The 13,944-nt window shown below is 39.5% G+C and overlaps 1 protein-coding gene across 1 annotated transcript in view; it reads right to left on the bottom strand.

The window, feature by feature from the left end:
• adamts10 (ADAM metallopeptidase with thrombospondin type 1 motif, 10) overlaps positions 1-13,944 on the bottom strand; it is a 35,519-nt gene that overhangs the window by 18,905 nt on the left and 2,670 nt on the right. The window contains exons 2-10 of the mRNA XM_057356749.1: positions 12,108-12,405; positions 6,915-7,258; positions 5,482-5,641; positions 5,040-5,242; positions 4,480-4,563; positions 3,165-3,310; positions 2,289-2,332; positions 2,093-2,198; positions 444-590 (exon numbers count right to left, since the gene is read on the bottom strand). Coding sequence (XP_057212732.1) covers positions 444-590; positions 2,093-2,198; positions 2,289-2,332; positions 3,165-3,310; positions 4,480-4,563; positions 5,040-5,242; positions 5,482-5,641; positions 6,915-7,258; positions 12,108-12,210 — 1,337 coding nt within the window. The 5' untranslated portion in view covers positions 12,211-12,405. The remainder of the gene's footprint in view (positions 1-443; positions 591-2,092; positions 2,199-2,288; positions 2,333-3,164; positions 3,311-4,479; positions 4,564-5,039; positions 5,243-5,481; positions 5,642-6,914; positions 7,259-12,107; positions 12,406-13,944) is intronic.

Below are 13,944 nucleotides of genomic sequence, written 5' to 3'. Positions count from 1 at the left end.
TTCCCAAAAGCTTGAGTAGCTATCAAAACCTGTTTGACCACCTGTTTTTAGGGCACTGCCATATCACATGGATTAAATTACTGGTTGAACGACATTATTTTAAATGGCAAGGGGGCATAAATGATCATATCAAATAAAATATCCACAAAATGAATACATTTCAAATAACTTTAACATTTCACTAAAACAATACAAAATGTATTTGACAGCAGCATCTGTGTTGTAAGTGACACTAGGCTGAATGAGCACATTTCCAAATCGTCAATTTGTAAAGAGATAACAGCCAAAAATGCCTAAATATCAATACATTTTATAAGTGAGTACTCTAATACTGAAAATTTGTGACAGCAAAATACAGTTATGGTCAATATATCATGCTCAATGCAGCTTTTACAGTATGTCCAAGTGGAAATATAGATCTCAGAACTGGGAAACAGACGCACTCGAGGAAGGTGGTGATGTAATCACGGCTGCAGGCAGACCAGACGAAGGGGTTGGTCTTCATGGTGATGTGGGCGGCCATGAGTTTCGCGGTCTCCTGACTGCGCACCCCACAAGCATTGCCAACACCATCATGATTCATTCCGAACCTGTGAAAAAGATGAATGATTTTATGGAATTGTGGGACGGACTCAGTCTGGAAAAATATAAAACATGTAATAATTCTACTTTTCCTGATTTACTTTCCCTGCGCGGTATTACCATAATATCAATCCCACCAGGCAGACAGAGCTGAGTTTTGTAAATAAAGCACAGATCTTAATAAGCATTGAATTTATGAGAAAAGCTAAGGGATAGTTCACCAAAAAAAGAAAAATCTTTTATCATTTACTCAACCTCATGTCTTTCCAAACCTGTATGACTTTATTCAAAATGCAAAGGATATTTTGAATAATGTTGGCAACCAAACATCACTGGACCCTATTGACTTCCACTGTGTGCAAACAAAACCACTGAGACATTTCTCAAAATATCCTAATTTGTGTTCTGCTGAAAAAAGTCATATTCAGGTTTTGAACAAGTTAAGGATGAATAAATAATGACAGATTTTTTTATTTTTGGGTAACCTAATTTCAGCTGGATTGTGAGTGGTTAATGAACAGTGTGCGTGCAGGTTTTTGTGCATTAGTAACTGTATGTGAAATATTTAGTGATTTCACCCCTCGTTGCAGTATGTGTGCACACGCAAACTCATCAGTATCTCACACAAACATATGCCCCTTTGTCTAGACACTAGACAGCCCCAGTGGGCAGCGTCAGATGGTCGTCGGTTCAAAGGTACCTGGACAAACCAATAAAACCAGACCACTAATGACTTCACCACCTATGAAAACAGTTTGGAGACCTGCGAGCGTAGCTAAAGCAACAGAATGGTCGGTGACCCAGCACAAACAGAGCCGAGATCTCCCAATGATAGCGCAATACACTTTTCCACAAACAAAACATCAAAATTGCCTTTCATGGAAATATTCAGAAAGTTTGAGGAATGATACGTGCGCTATATTGGCCAGGCGTGCCCATAAATTCATGCATGAATGAATTGCACAAAGTGAGTGAAATGGTGGACCACCAAGTAAAACAATACTTCAACATCTCGGAGTGCAAGAAACCACAGAAGAAATGCCTAGTGCCTGGAGTCATTTGAGTCTGTCGTCACTTGCTCCACTAAGAAGATAAAAATATCTTGCAAAAAGGAGAGAAAATATTAGTGTAGTTGTAGGTGATGAGCATCATTCATATGTAAAGGCTGCCAATGGGTCACCGGGTTCAATTCTGAAGTTAACCCAAAGCTGGATTTAATGGACTGCACAGGGTAGAGATCAAATGTCAAACATGTAAGTTCAAAAGTGTTGACTGAAGACATAAGCAGGTGGCACTGAAATTTCAGGGCGCTTTTTGAGCATATGTAAACAAGGATGAAGCCATTTTATTCATTAGAACGTGCTGTGTAAATATAGACATCTGCTTGATTAAACCTTAGTGAAATGTTTAAGGGTCTTAACCCAACGCAAGCAGCATCAATCACCAAACTGCAGGAAAAAAGACTGGCATGAACAGAGAAACAGAACAGAGAATGAGGACAGACACTCACGTGTGTCCAATTTCATGTGAAATGGTGAAAGCAGTGGCCAGACCAATGTCTTCATTGATGCTGCAACTTCTCTCTGGTTCACACATACCGCCAACAGGTGCCAGACCTTATGTGAACACACACAAATGCTATTGTGTTATAACATATGCTTTAATTTACATATGCAGATAAATTGGCCAATGAATGGATGTCTTACCAAGTGTTCCACAAGGTTTGTTCTTGTATATGCAGATGTCATATCTGGAAAACAAACATTACAGAAATCTTTGAAAAAAAGTTTTGTCAGTGTGAATGAACTGCTTCGGCCGCACACACACACACACACACACACACGCACACACGCACGTGTTTGTTTACACACTAGAGAGCAACCAGCTGGACATTGTCCTGGTATGACAGTGAAGACAATGAAAGGAAATGCACACATAGCCTGTGATAAAAGCTTTCTATGAACGACTCAACACTTCCCAGACTAACTTTATATCTCTTTGTCACTTTCTTTCTCAAAGGTTTGATCATGGGTTTCCCAGGGCATACAAACTTATCCAATGTATAGCCTACTTTTAATGCACTGTAAGTCACTTATAAAGCATCTGCATGTAACTTGCAGACACAGCAATGAAGCAGTGTAGATGAAAGCTATAGCTCTATGTACAGTATGTACCATTAATCGCCAGTCCTTCCAAACACCATGTTAGTTATTGCAAAGATGTTGCCTTTTCCCTGTCACTTGTAAACACTTTTTTAAATTGTGACCCATTTCCTAGACCTAGACCAAAGGAGTGCCATGAATTTTTAGACAGCTGTTTGTGTGTTAGGTCTTATGGCGTTTAAAAGTAATAACATTAGTCTTCAACCATTTTTAGGCCAATGAACAGATGAATAGTAAACAGATGGAGCAGGGAACACATAGGTCACACAAACAGCAGAAAGATTGTAAATGCTGTTTGAAATGTTAAATACAAGACCATTCACACAGTTTGGTTATGCTCACATGAAGAAAGTAGAAGTTTGAGAACCACAAAGCATACTGTGGGTTCACAGTGCTAACAGAAGTCTAATACAAACCAACCTAGTAATGAGGACTGCTGTATCATGGTGAGCGATTCCATTGTCGGGAATGGCATTGCCATGGCCATTCCGGTGCAAGATGGATTTTTGCCACTTGCAGAAACTGTCTAAAGATTTTCCTGCGTGATGGTTTACCTCTAGCGTGGGCTGATAAGAACAGAAAAGATTGTATTGACATTCAATACATTCAGATATAACAGTGTGTATTATTTGATCAGCTGAAGTACATACATATTTAATATAGATTGAGAATTGATTGCCTAACATCTCTATTTTTAAATTTAAAAAATCAACTAATAAAGAAATTGTTCTGTGCAATACAAAAGAAGATATTTTGAGAAATGTCTCAGTGGTCCATACAATGAAAGTCAATGGGGTCCAGTGCTGTTTGGTTACCAGCGTTCTTCAAAATATCTTCTTTTGTGTTACACAGAAGAAGGTCATACAGGTTTGAAATGACATGATGGTGAAAAAATGATTATTGAACTATTCCTTTAACAGAAAGTGTTTTTCTGCACCCCTGTGACTGCCTGGCATTCACCATTACCCTTATAACCCAGGAATGCACACACTGGCACAGTAAAATCCCACAATCCTATGCGTAAAATCCTAACTTTCCAGGTTTCCTCTGCTTCAGGAGAATGGGGTGTTCTCATTTGGAAATGAACCACGTTCGGTTCCACAAAACCTCCGCGTGCCTGACTGCGGTTATCTCAACACAGCTAATGCTGCTCCTAATGACCGGTCTCCCATCATTTGTCAAATGACATTATGCGGAACAAATTACGGGGGGATTTATTTTTAGCTGTCTGCGATTTGGGATCATTAATGGCTCATTAAATGCACCGCAAACCTATTCCGATCCTTCCCCTGCCTTCCATGTTGTCTGTAGGAGACCGTTTGAGGTCTTGACTCTGTCTGTGTGTTCCAGAGATCCCGCTGAGGAAGCCAACTCACTCGTGTGGTGTCGTCACAGGAGGTGGCCCGGACACACATCGGCGGGTGGGGAACAGTGTCGGTACAGTGTAAATTTCCCACCTGCCCATAGATTTGGTTCGCTTTATTTTTTATTACATTTTTTTCAGTATCCTGTATGTGGCAATACGAGAGGTCACAATCGACAATAAAAGTACTCATGGCCGACTCTCGCCAGACATACCCAGCAGAGCTAACAGTGCAAACTTGTGTGGACTGTCTCAACTGGCTCAGACTAGGATAGACACTTTAGCCTAGAAATTAATAAACAAGGAACTCTTTGACAGGTGAAATAAACCAGACCAAGGCTGATGTGTGCACGTGTGCTACATAAAGAGTACCTGGTCTTCCATAAGTAAAATAAGCCTGGTCACAACGATGTTCACTGCGTTCCCCAGGCTAGAATCCTGGAACAGTTTGGCAACCTGACCTCCAGAGAAACAAGAAAAAACAGTCTTAAAAAACAAGCCAATTATCTGTTTTTAGACCTTTGTAATACTGCTGTTTACTGTAAAGATGGATGTTTTACAGTTCGCTATAAAACAAGTGCTAACTGCTGCATTTTGGCTGTAAGGTGAGGTAAGCTCTTCATTAAACACATACCACAGGTATGAAACAATTTGTAGCAATGCCACAAATCGCCTATGGGGATTATAAATTGCACAAAGTAATGTGGATTCTTACTGAAGACACTTGCTTAGAAAACTGTTTTTTATTTAATCATTAGCTGGTGAGCCAACTCAAATGACCCGAAGGGGGTCAATCGTACGCCGAAGATAATTTTACATTGCAGACTGAATTGTGATGAGCCAGCTGATGTCAACTGTAGACATCCATTCCCCAAACTGCCATAAAGATGTCATCACCCCGGGAAATAAAAACAAGGAGGTTTGAAACTTACAATATTCATGACAGCCAGAATGTACTGCTCAATATCACGGCGGCCGTGATAGCTAACCATCATCTTGTCAGCAACCACCAGGGTTTCAACATAGCGCTCTCGGCTGACCGAACGCTTCAGTGGTAACTGGCCTCGCCCCATCTGGTTGGGTGACGGCTTTATTGTTCTTTGCCACCATCCATAGATCTTACCAGGCTTCTCATCTGTTCAAATGTTATTTATAACATATAACCACAGTTATTGACAAAATGTCGTAGTTTAGCAATTAACAATATGTTCAAACATCTTTGTTTATTTGGTAAGGTTTGACACTTCCAAACTGTTTCAAGCTTTTCATAGTGGAAAACCAAATCTTTTGACTCTCTGTCGCCAACTATGTTAACATAAAACTGCATGTTACTTTTTTAAAGCAAGATACAGTATTTATGTTTTATACTCTCACCAATGATTCCACAGGACTGGTCCATGTTCTGGTACCTCAAAGATGACCGTTTGTACACCACATGAGGGCGTCCTTCTCTGCCGTCCTCATTGGTAAAGTTTTTAGCAGAAACCAGAGGTTCGATAAGGTATTCCTCGCCACCAGCCACAATCACCCCTTGCTGTAAAAACCAAAAAATCATGGATTAGCGTTTCCACTCGCCTCCAGATTAACATGAAGGGCTCCACACCGAGGCACGCAAAGAGCTTTTGTTTGCATGTGAAAGAACTTAACAGTTGGTGGTTCTTGATCCCTGGCCTCCCTGGACGATCTGATTTTGCATGATGGACAGGTTACAAGATAATCGAATCTTGCTATCATTAGAGCAGCCACTTGACAATAATGAGCTCGCACTGAATCAAACACTGAGTGTAATAATCCTGGATGAAATAAGACCTTATGGCTAATGGCCAAAGGGTCTTAGCATGTTTCATTGTTTTCTCTTTTCATCTCTTACAGGCACACTTTTCAAAGCCCGCGTAATCCTTTAATGCGCCCAGTGATGCTCTTGTGAACACACTGGGCATTCCCTGCTGAATTAAATCATGCTACTCTGACCATCAGTAATTAACCTGGGAGCCTTTTACCGCCTTCATGAGCAAACTTAATCTTCCACTGTATTTACTCATGTTAGCGCAGACCTAATTGACCCAAATGGATGAAATATCAAGCATGCTGCCAAAACCATGAATCAAAGCAATTGTATAAATGGCTTGAAGTATTAGAATCTTTGATGCGCGACAGTCAGATCACCCAATACAACAGAATATTTAAAGGGTCAGGATAAATAAGCATGACTCTGTAATCTATTTACGCAGGTGCCTTACCACCACAGGCAAATAATGAGCGTGCCACAGCATGCCGCTTGAAACTAAATCCTTCATTAGGCTCCAAAACACCTGTTTTTGGAAGCGAGCTTTAGACCAGCTGAGACAGACAGAAGTCAGACAGCTGCCCATTTCAGATCTCAATGGGTGCCATAACAGTTTAGTCAAGTGTGGAAAGAAGGAGATTATGATGTATCATATATCATTATCGCAACATTATGGATATCATTGGTAGAATATCTAAAAGTGTGTATAAATAAATGCAAATCCTTTGTGTATTTGTTTGATGTGTGTTGTTAGTTTAGTCTTACAATGTATTCTTCACTGTCTGGACCTCACTACAGCATACAGTATGTTGGACAATACATTTTTACCACAGAAAAGAGCATGTCAGCTCCTAAAAATGTCATTTTTGCCACATCCATACTACATGTATATTTCCCTCATCTTAAATAAAAAACATGTTTGTAGACTGATATGATGTCTGCACTCTATCATCAGGGGGTTAGGATGGGTCAATATACTTGTAAAATACATTCTCTGAGAGACAACGACAATGGAACTCACAAGGCCGTTACAGTTGCTAAGAGCCACAGAACTCGAGTGAGGCTGGTGCTGCAGGTGACCCACGTAGTGGCAGTTGGGCAGGTATGGATGGCTCCAGGCCACATGGCCTTTTTTCCAGTATTCCACGCGGAACTCCCGTGAGAGCAGTCCTCCCTGTAAAGTGAGGTTGAGGAGGAGGTCAGCGCTCGGCGTTGACAGCTGATAGTACAGCTGTGGATCTTCTGTGCTTCGCCGTTGTCGGCCTTGTGAGTTAGGGGTCTCCTCTTCCGACAGCGGTTCCCCATGTGGCCCCACTCGCACTGGAATGGCAATCTCATATTGGCCCAAAGTGGACAGAAACTCAGCTGTGGAAACACATAAACGGTCATTGAGACATAAGTAGGACGCAACATCGTGGCGATATATATCGCGACCTGTCAACCTGTAACATGACATGTAGATAGATATTGCCGACACTTTAGAGCAACGAAGAAACTAATGCGAAAACTCAACTGAGCGGAACTGATATTTTAAAGAGCAGTGGGCCACGAGGGAAACTTATTTACTTATATATACTTATATATTATATTTACTTATTTCAAATACTAAAAGAATTTAAAGTTCCCGTGAACCAGAAGTTGCGATCGTTTTTATTTCCGTATTTTGACTCATTTCCGAGTGAAATTTAATTTGTAATGAGAAAAATAGTGGCCGTGGCCTTTTTCATTCTCTGCGATTTGATTGAATGTAAAAAGACAGCCATTGCATTTTGAAATGGAACTGGCAGCAGACTGACAGTTGAAGGGGAGGAGTTAACGGATGCTCCGCCCAAGCCGTCTAACATATGTCATTTAAGATGGATAGTCATTACAGGAAGGAAGTGCATTTTCAGATTTTAACTAAAGATTATGAGGACACACACATTTTAAAAAGAGAATGACCCACATTGATAAACTATTTACAATAAACGTTGCAATATTTCATATCACTGGGACTTTAAAGCAGTTACTGTTAAAGTCAGTTTTACAGACCTAAATGTTATTTTTCCATCACAGTATGATTTAGTGTATGTATATACTGCTTCTACGTACACCACAAAACCAAAGTCGTAGATATGGATGTCCAACTTACGACTTGAATGATATATACAATTGATATATTATATTGGTGATATTTAAATTCCTGTGATATAAAATGATTCTACTTTATGAGATATATCTCCTACCCCGATGACTCACAGACATGTGTACTTTTTTGTGAAACATAATAAAATATATTGGCCACTTTTTCCAAGCCAATTGTTGGATGAACTTATCATTTAAATGGAAATATGAAAATGCGTTCTTCATTTGTGACCCTGGACCACAAAACCAGTCAGAAGGGTCAATTATTCTAAATTTGAGACTTATACATCATCTGAAAGCTGAATAAATAAGCTTTCACTATTCATTCACTTCATTCAGTAAATTACAAAATACATTTTTATTTTCGGATGATCTAGTCCTTTAAGGACGATTATTTTAAATGAAAGTAAACAAACACAAATTGAGGTACATGTGCAAAGATCCAATAATTACTAACAAGGATTTTATTCAGTTGCATTCATGTACTCTGACCGTGTCAATTGGGGAACAAGATAGTTCACAGTGAAACCATTGAAAAGACCACAGAGAAGAAAAGCTAGCTAGAAGCCCAAAGGCCAAGGGCTGCCTGTTGCTATGGAAATCCTGAAATTGTATACTTCCTGTCCCCGACAGTGGGCCTGGAGATTAATTGTGAAAATTCAGTGTTGGAACGACTCCACCCATGAGGCGGAGATCCCCATATAGACACAAACACCCTTCAGACCAAACTCTTTAATACGTTCAAATACTCCTGGCGAAAAAGCATGCCAGGATCAGTGTTCCTAATGTGAAACAAGGATTGTTCCATTGTGTTGTTTACTTTATTCAGCCAGTTTAAACAGAAAGCGGGGCGACAGAAATGTCTCTTTGTTTGGGTCCAGAGACTAGACTTGTGTGTGTGTGACCTTCATTTAGCTTGTTTTCCATAACCTCTCATGACTTGCAGGGCAATAATAAACAATTCACTGTAGGAATTCTGCTTTACAAAGCTGTAGAAATACACCGTCCGGCTTAGCATGTGATTTATATTAAATGTGGCATTGTGTACAATGTCAAAAGGAGAATAACAAACAATGTTATAAAATACAGCCTGTTTCAAAAAGACTTTCATAAAGGGGAGTTCGGTTCTATATCTAGTGTTATCTTTCTTTTCCTAAAGCCATTTATTCAGACTAAGACTGTTTGATAAATGTAATTAATGAAAAAGCAGCTGCCTCTGAGCCACACATGTGTTTTCTTTGGATTTTCGAAACCTATGCGGACTCAAGCCCACAAGCAGAGGAGCTCAACAGATGGAGGTTCATCATTAAAATTAAGAACAAGCTCACTCCTGGGCTTAAATAACACGCTACATTTAGAATTTACATCATAACTCTGAGTTTTTATCATTTGTTTCTGTGTATTTGAATCACGATTTGCTTCTTGCTAGTTGGTTGGTGTTACGGGTGAGGGACATTCCCGTTTTCTATATTATTTGATTGGATAAAAACAAGTATAGTGCATGATGAGTCATCAGTATTTTTGTTCCATTTACCCTGTATCTTTTTTTTTAGAAAGACTGTATCTTTTAAATGTATCTATTTGCTTAATTTCTCAAATCAAAAGGTTTGTTTTGTCAACTTTGAAGAATCCATAAGCATTAAGTCAAATAGCTAACATATGCCAGACATATGCCAGGTTCAGACATGATATTTTGTCTTTTATACTGAAAAAATTGTAGCCTAAACCCAGAAATAAACTAAAAGCCACAAAATTGATATTTTCAACAGAAACCGTTGGTCCCCATTGACTTATATAAACAAAACTAATGCAAGTCAATGGAGACCAACGGTTTTCACTTACCAACATTCTTCAAAATATCTTCTTTTGTGTTCTGCAGAAGAAAAAGTCATATAGGTTTGAAATGCCAAGAGGGTGACAAATTTTCGTTTTTGGGTGAACTCTCCCTTTAAAGGGGATAAGTTATTCTTATTATGTCCGTATAGTAAAAATGTATTGTAAAGCACTTTAGGTCAAAAATATACACTAAATTAGCCATTTAAATCCAGTAACAGGAGCCAGATTTTTATGTCAAAGCATGAAAGTGTACAACTCACACACCCAGCCCTCTGACCACCATCAACGGGCCCTATCTTAAGTAAACACAAGGCCCACAATTGATGGAAGGGTCCTCCCTGCACTCACACCTAATGGGAGCAGCGATCCTACAGAGCGTTTGATCTCCCTTTAATCTCAACGAGGAAAAGAGAGGTGGAGAACGCCTGGATTACTTCCTCATAAACCCCCTCTCTCTCCACAGACGGACACCCATTAAAAGAATAAAGACCTCACTTTTGATTCAAATAAACTGACGGCAGGAGCCGCCCAGGTTTTGAGAGTTTATTTTAGAAGGTTAAGAACAACCTTAATGGGCTGGGGGTGGGGAAGGGGGTATAAACCGAATCCCCTTTTACTGTAGCGTTCCCGTGGAAACCCGTGGAGAGAAAGAGTGACAGAGGGATGTCTCTCTACCTTTCCCAGATGTGCAACAGCTGCATCAAGTCAGTGAGTGAGTCCAGACTTGTGGAGAAGGAAATTCTCCCTCATGCCAGGCTAAGACGTCTTTCTTGAACGGAGACCTTGTCACCACTAAAGCATAAGCCATCCATATTCTGTTTGTGTAATTCTGTCTGAGAGACTAAAATATGCTTGTGGCGACCCCTCTGAATACATTATACATTGGTTTAATTTCCATTCACATGGTTATGTGATGTAACGCTGGTTAGAAGACATCATTATGTTATTTAAGGATGGCAGGCCAAACAAACAGAAAAGTAAAGCAACTACAGCATGTGTACACATCTGTCTCATCCATCTTTAAATAAACACAACAAACGCAGACAGAAAGGCTCACACACTTGGTGAAGTCAAATCCACATGTTTATTCATGTTCCTATTATGTAATGTGAATGAGGATTGTCTCTTTTTCAATTTTCTGATTCGGATGTGAATGAGGATTGTCTCTTTTTCAATTTTTTGATTTGGATATTTGGAATGACGTAATGGATTTGTGCTGTAGGGAAACACATATTGATATTTAAAACTCTTGTAATAAGGATAACTGGGTCATTCAATTAAATATTAACTTGTGGAAGTTTGACAGTTTAGTCTTGATCGCCATCTTAGAGAAAAAACTTGATTAAGTCTTACCGGCTCCAGATATGTTTTTTTGGCAAGTTCTTTTAAAAAAGAAATGTATTTATGGAAATACCCTAGACAGTCAGATCTCTGATTGGATCAATGGTTCTGGCTGGTTCTTGTAATGGCTGTGAGGTCACATCCTTGTGCATATGTTCCTGGTTGTCTAGACAGTTGTTTTTACTTTCAGACTCCGACTTTTGTGTTTCACAGGATCAGCCGGCTTTCATGATCTGTCATTAGCAAGTCAGTTGTGCAGTATAGACGGTTCCAAAGCAACAACATAATCAAACGTTACTGCGCATGCACGCTTTTGTGGCCCAAAAATTAACTTCTGGTACACATTCGCAAAGAATAGAGTCCCTGCATATTATTTCTGATAACATGCAAAAAAAATACCAAGTAAATTTCATTAGCTAGCAAGTTCAACGTATGTCTAGTCAGTATTATTTTGGGTTACCAGTAGAAGAACCGTTACTTGGCTAAACTTTAATGCAACAAAATTACATGACCCATTCAACAAATTGTTTATTTAAAAAATGATATGCAATAAAATTCAAGAAACTGTTTATTTAAAACAATTATTATACAATAACATATTCATATAAATTAATATTAATGTATATTAAATTAAATATAACAAGCCGGAAGTAAACTTCGGGCCAGAGGTGAACATCCACTGAAACAGTCTATAAAGCTTCTCACATAACTTTCTGTGCAAGTATGAGATTTTGCTTTTTTGATAGGAGATTTTCCTTTTATAATATATAAGATTTTTGATTTTAGTAGTTATTTTAAATATACTTAAAAAATCTGTTTCACTGAACACAGATTGATTTTTCAGTGCTTCTCTAGATACCCAACAATCACTATACTGCTATTAATAAAACCGCATAGCAAACAGGAATCTCACCTTGAGACTGAGCAAACTCCTGATCACTCAAACTCTCTGCCACTCCACTGGCAACCATGGCAATGATGCCAACACAGGCTAAACTCCTCCACACCGTTTCCATGGTTACTACAGCAAGCTTCAGTGCGATGCCCAGCCCTCCGTCCCAACATGTCTTCTGCCCTCTGACGGCCCACACTCACCAGAGTGACGCACAGAATTCTGGGACCATGACGGCTTCCCTTTCTTTGTGGATCCTTTCGGTTTGCCTCTCAGAAGAGCTCTACAGAACCAGGACTCATAAATTTGAAGAGCCTCCCTATTGAGAAAAAAAACATGAGAATTAGGAGTCTCTTGGCCAATCTTTTCCCCCACGGAACGGTCAAACATATCAGCTTGGGTGGCTGTTGTTTGCCTCTTGTTGCACTTGGGCTAATCAATCACTCCTTTCACATCCAATGAGGAGAAAAAACACTCTTTCCGAACTAGGGGGCCCCTCTCTCCTTAGTCTAATCTGGAAGAACGAAAGAAGTATGGAAAGTTTAGGGGGATGGTTCTGACCGAGGTCTGGGGTAGGCTGATTAAAGGCACCTATAAAAGAATATCGCTTCAATATGAAAAATGCCACAAGAGGGCCTTGTGTGGCACTGCTGTTATGAATAACAGAGAAAAGGGGCAAGCATAGAATATGTTCTGAATGGAGGACTGACATGCTGTTTAATGCATGTATATGCAGGTATTAAGCACGCTGCCTTATATATTTTTATTTACAAAAGAAGGCACAGTTCACCCAAAAATACTAATTCTGTCATCATTTATTCACCCTCGAGTTGTTCCGAATCTGTAAAAAAAGTGTTCTGATGAACACAGAGAGACATATTTGGAAGAATGTCTGTAACCAAACAGTTCTTGGCCACCATTGACTACCATAGTAGGAAAAATGACAATGGTAGTCAAAAGTGCCCAAGAACTCTTTGCTTACATTCTTCTTTTGTGAAGAACAAAGAAATTTATAAAGCAATCTTTCCTTCAATGGTAGTCAGTGGTGGCCAATAACTGTTTGGTTAAACTTCTGGAAATAGAAGTTTACTTTAAACACATTACATTGTAATATTTATTACAGTGTGCTTTGCATACATCTTGCAAACTACAAACACAGTATGCTATGAATATGCTATTCACCCCAGTCTACTTTTCTCCTCTCTTACTTTCACACAGTGCATTCTGGGAAGAGGGAAACAGAGATGCCATACCAGCCCAGATGGGTGATGAGAAACCAAGTGCAGACAAAGGTAATCAAGAACAGATGGGAAATTATTTGGCAACATAAGGATACAAGTTGCCTCCTGATGAAAAAAGGAAGAATTCGAGAGAGAAAACATCTCAGGGAGACGCAGTCAAAATAGAGTTTACACACTCGTTTGTCCATCTGGGATAACTAGTCCTGTCTTTTGCAAAGACAAAAATGACGTTTTTGTGTGTGCAGGCTTTGTCTAATTTCTATAAAAGAACTGTTGGAAAGTTATTTGAAACCACTGTGCAAGAGTCATCCAAGAATTCTGTTGCTTTAAAATAAGCCATGTTAAACTGCCTGCCTGCCCGCTTTCTTCTCGATGTAAAAAATGTAACACCAACAAATAGGTCAAGACCCAAAAGAGGCCTCGGAGGAAAACAGGTTGACTGGTTTTAAGTTCCCCTCATTTCCTATGAGCTGCACTGAAAGAGCTTAAATGCAGCAAGCGGTCTTAAAACACTAAGAGGTCTTTGTGCCCTTCAAATAGTGATGGACTACAAGACCCTATGCTCTCCACACCCTTTCAATCCATCCAACCATATCCAAAGCCCCCCCACCCCAACC

The sequence above is a fragment of the Triplophysa rosa genome, linkage group LG17, assembly GCF_024868665.1.
Source record: "Triplophysa rosa linkage group LG17, Trosa_1v2, whole genome shotgun sequence".
NCBI classification, from domain to species: Eukaryota; Metazoa; Chordata; class Actinopteri; order Cypriniformes; family Nemacheilidae; genus Triplophysa; species Triplophysa rosa.
This window is presented reverse-complemented; position numbering and strand designations above follow the sequence as displayed.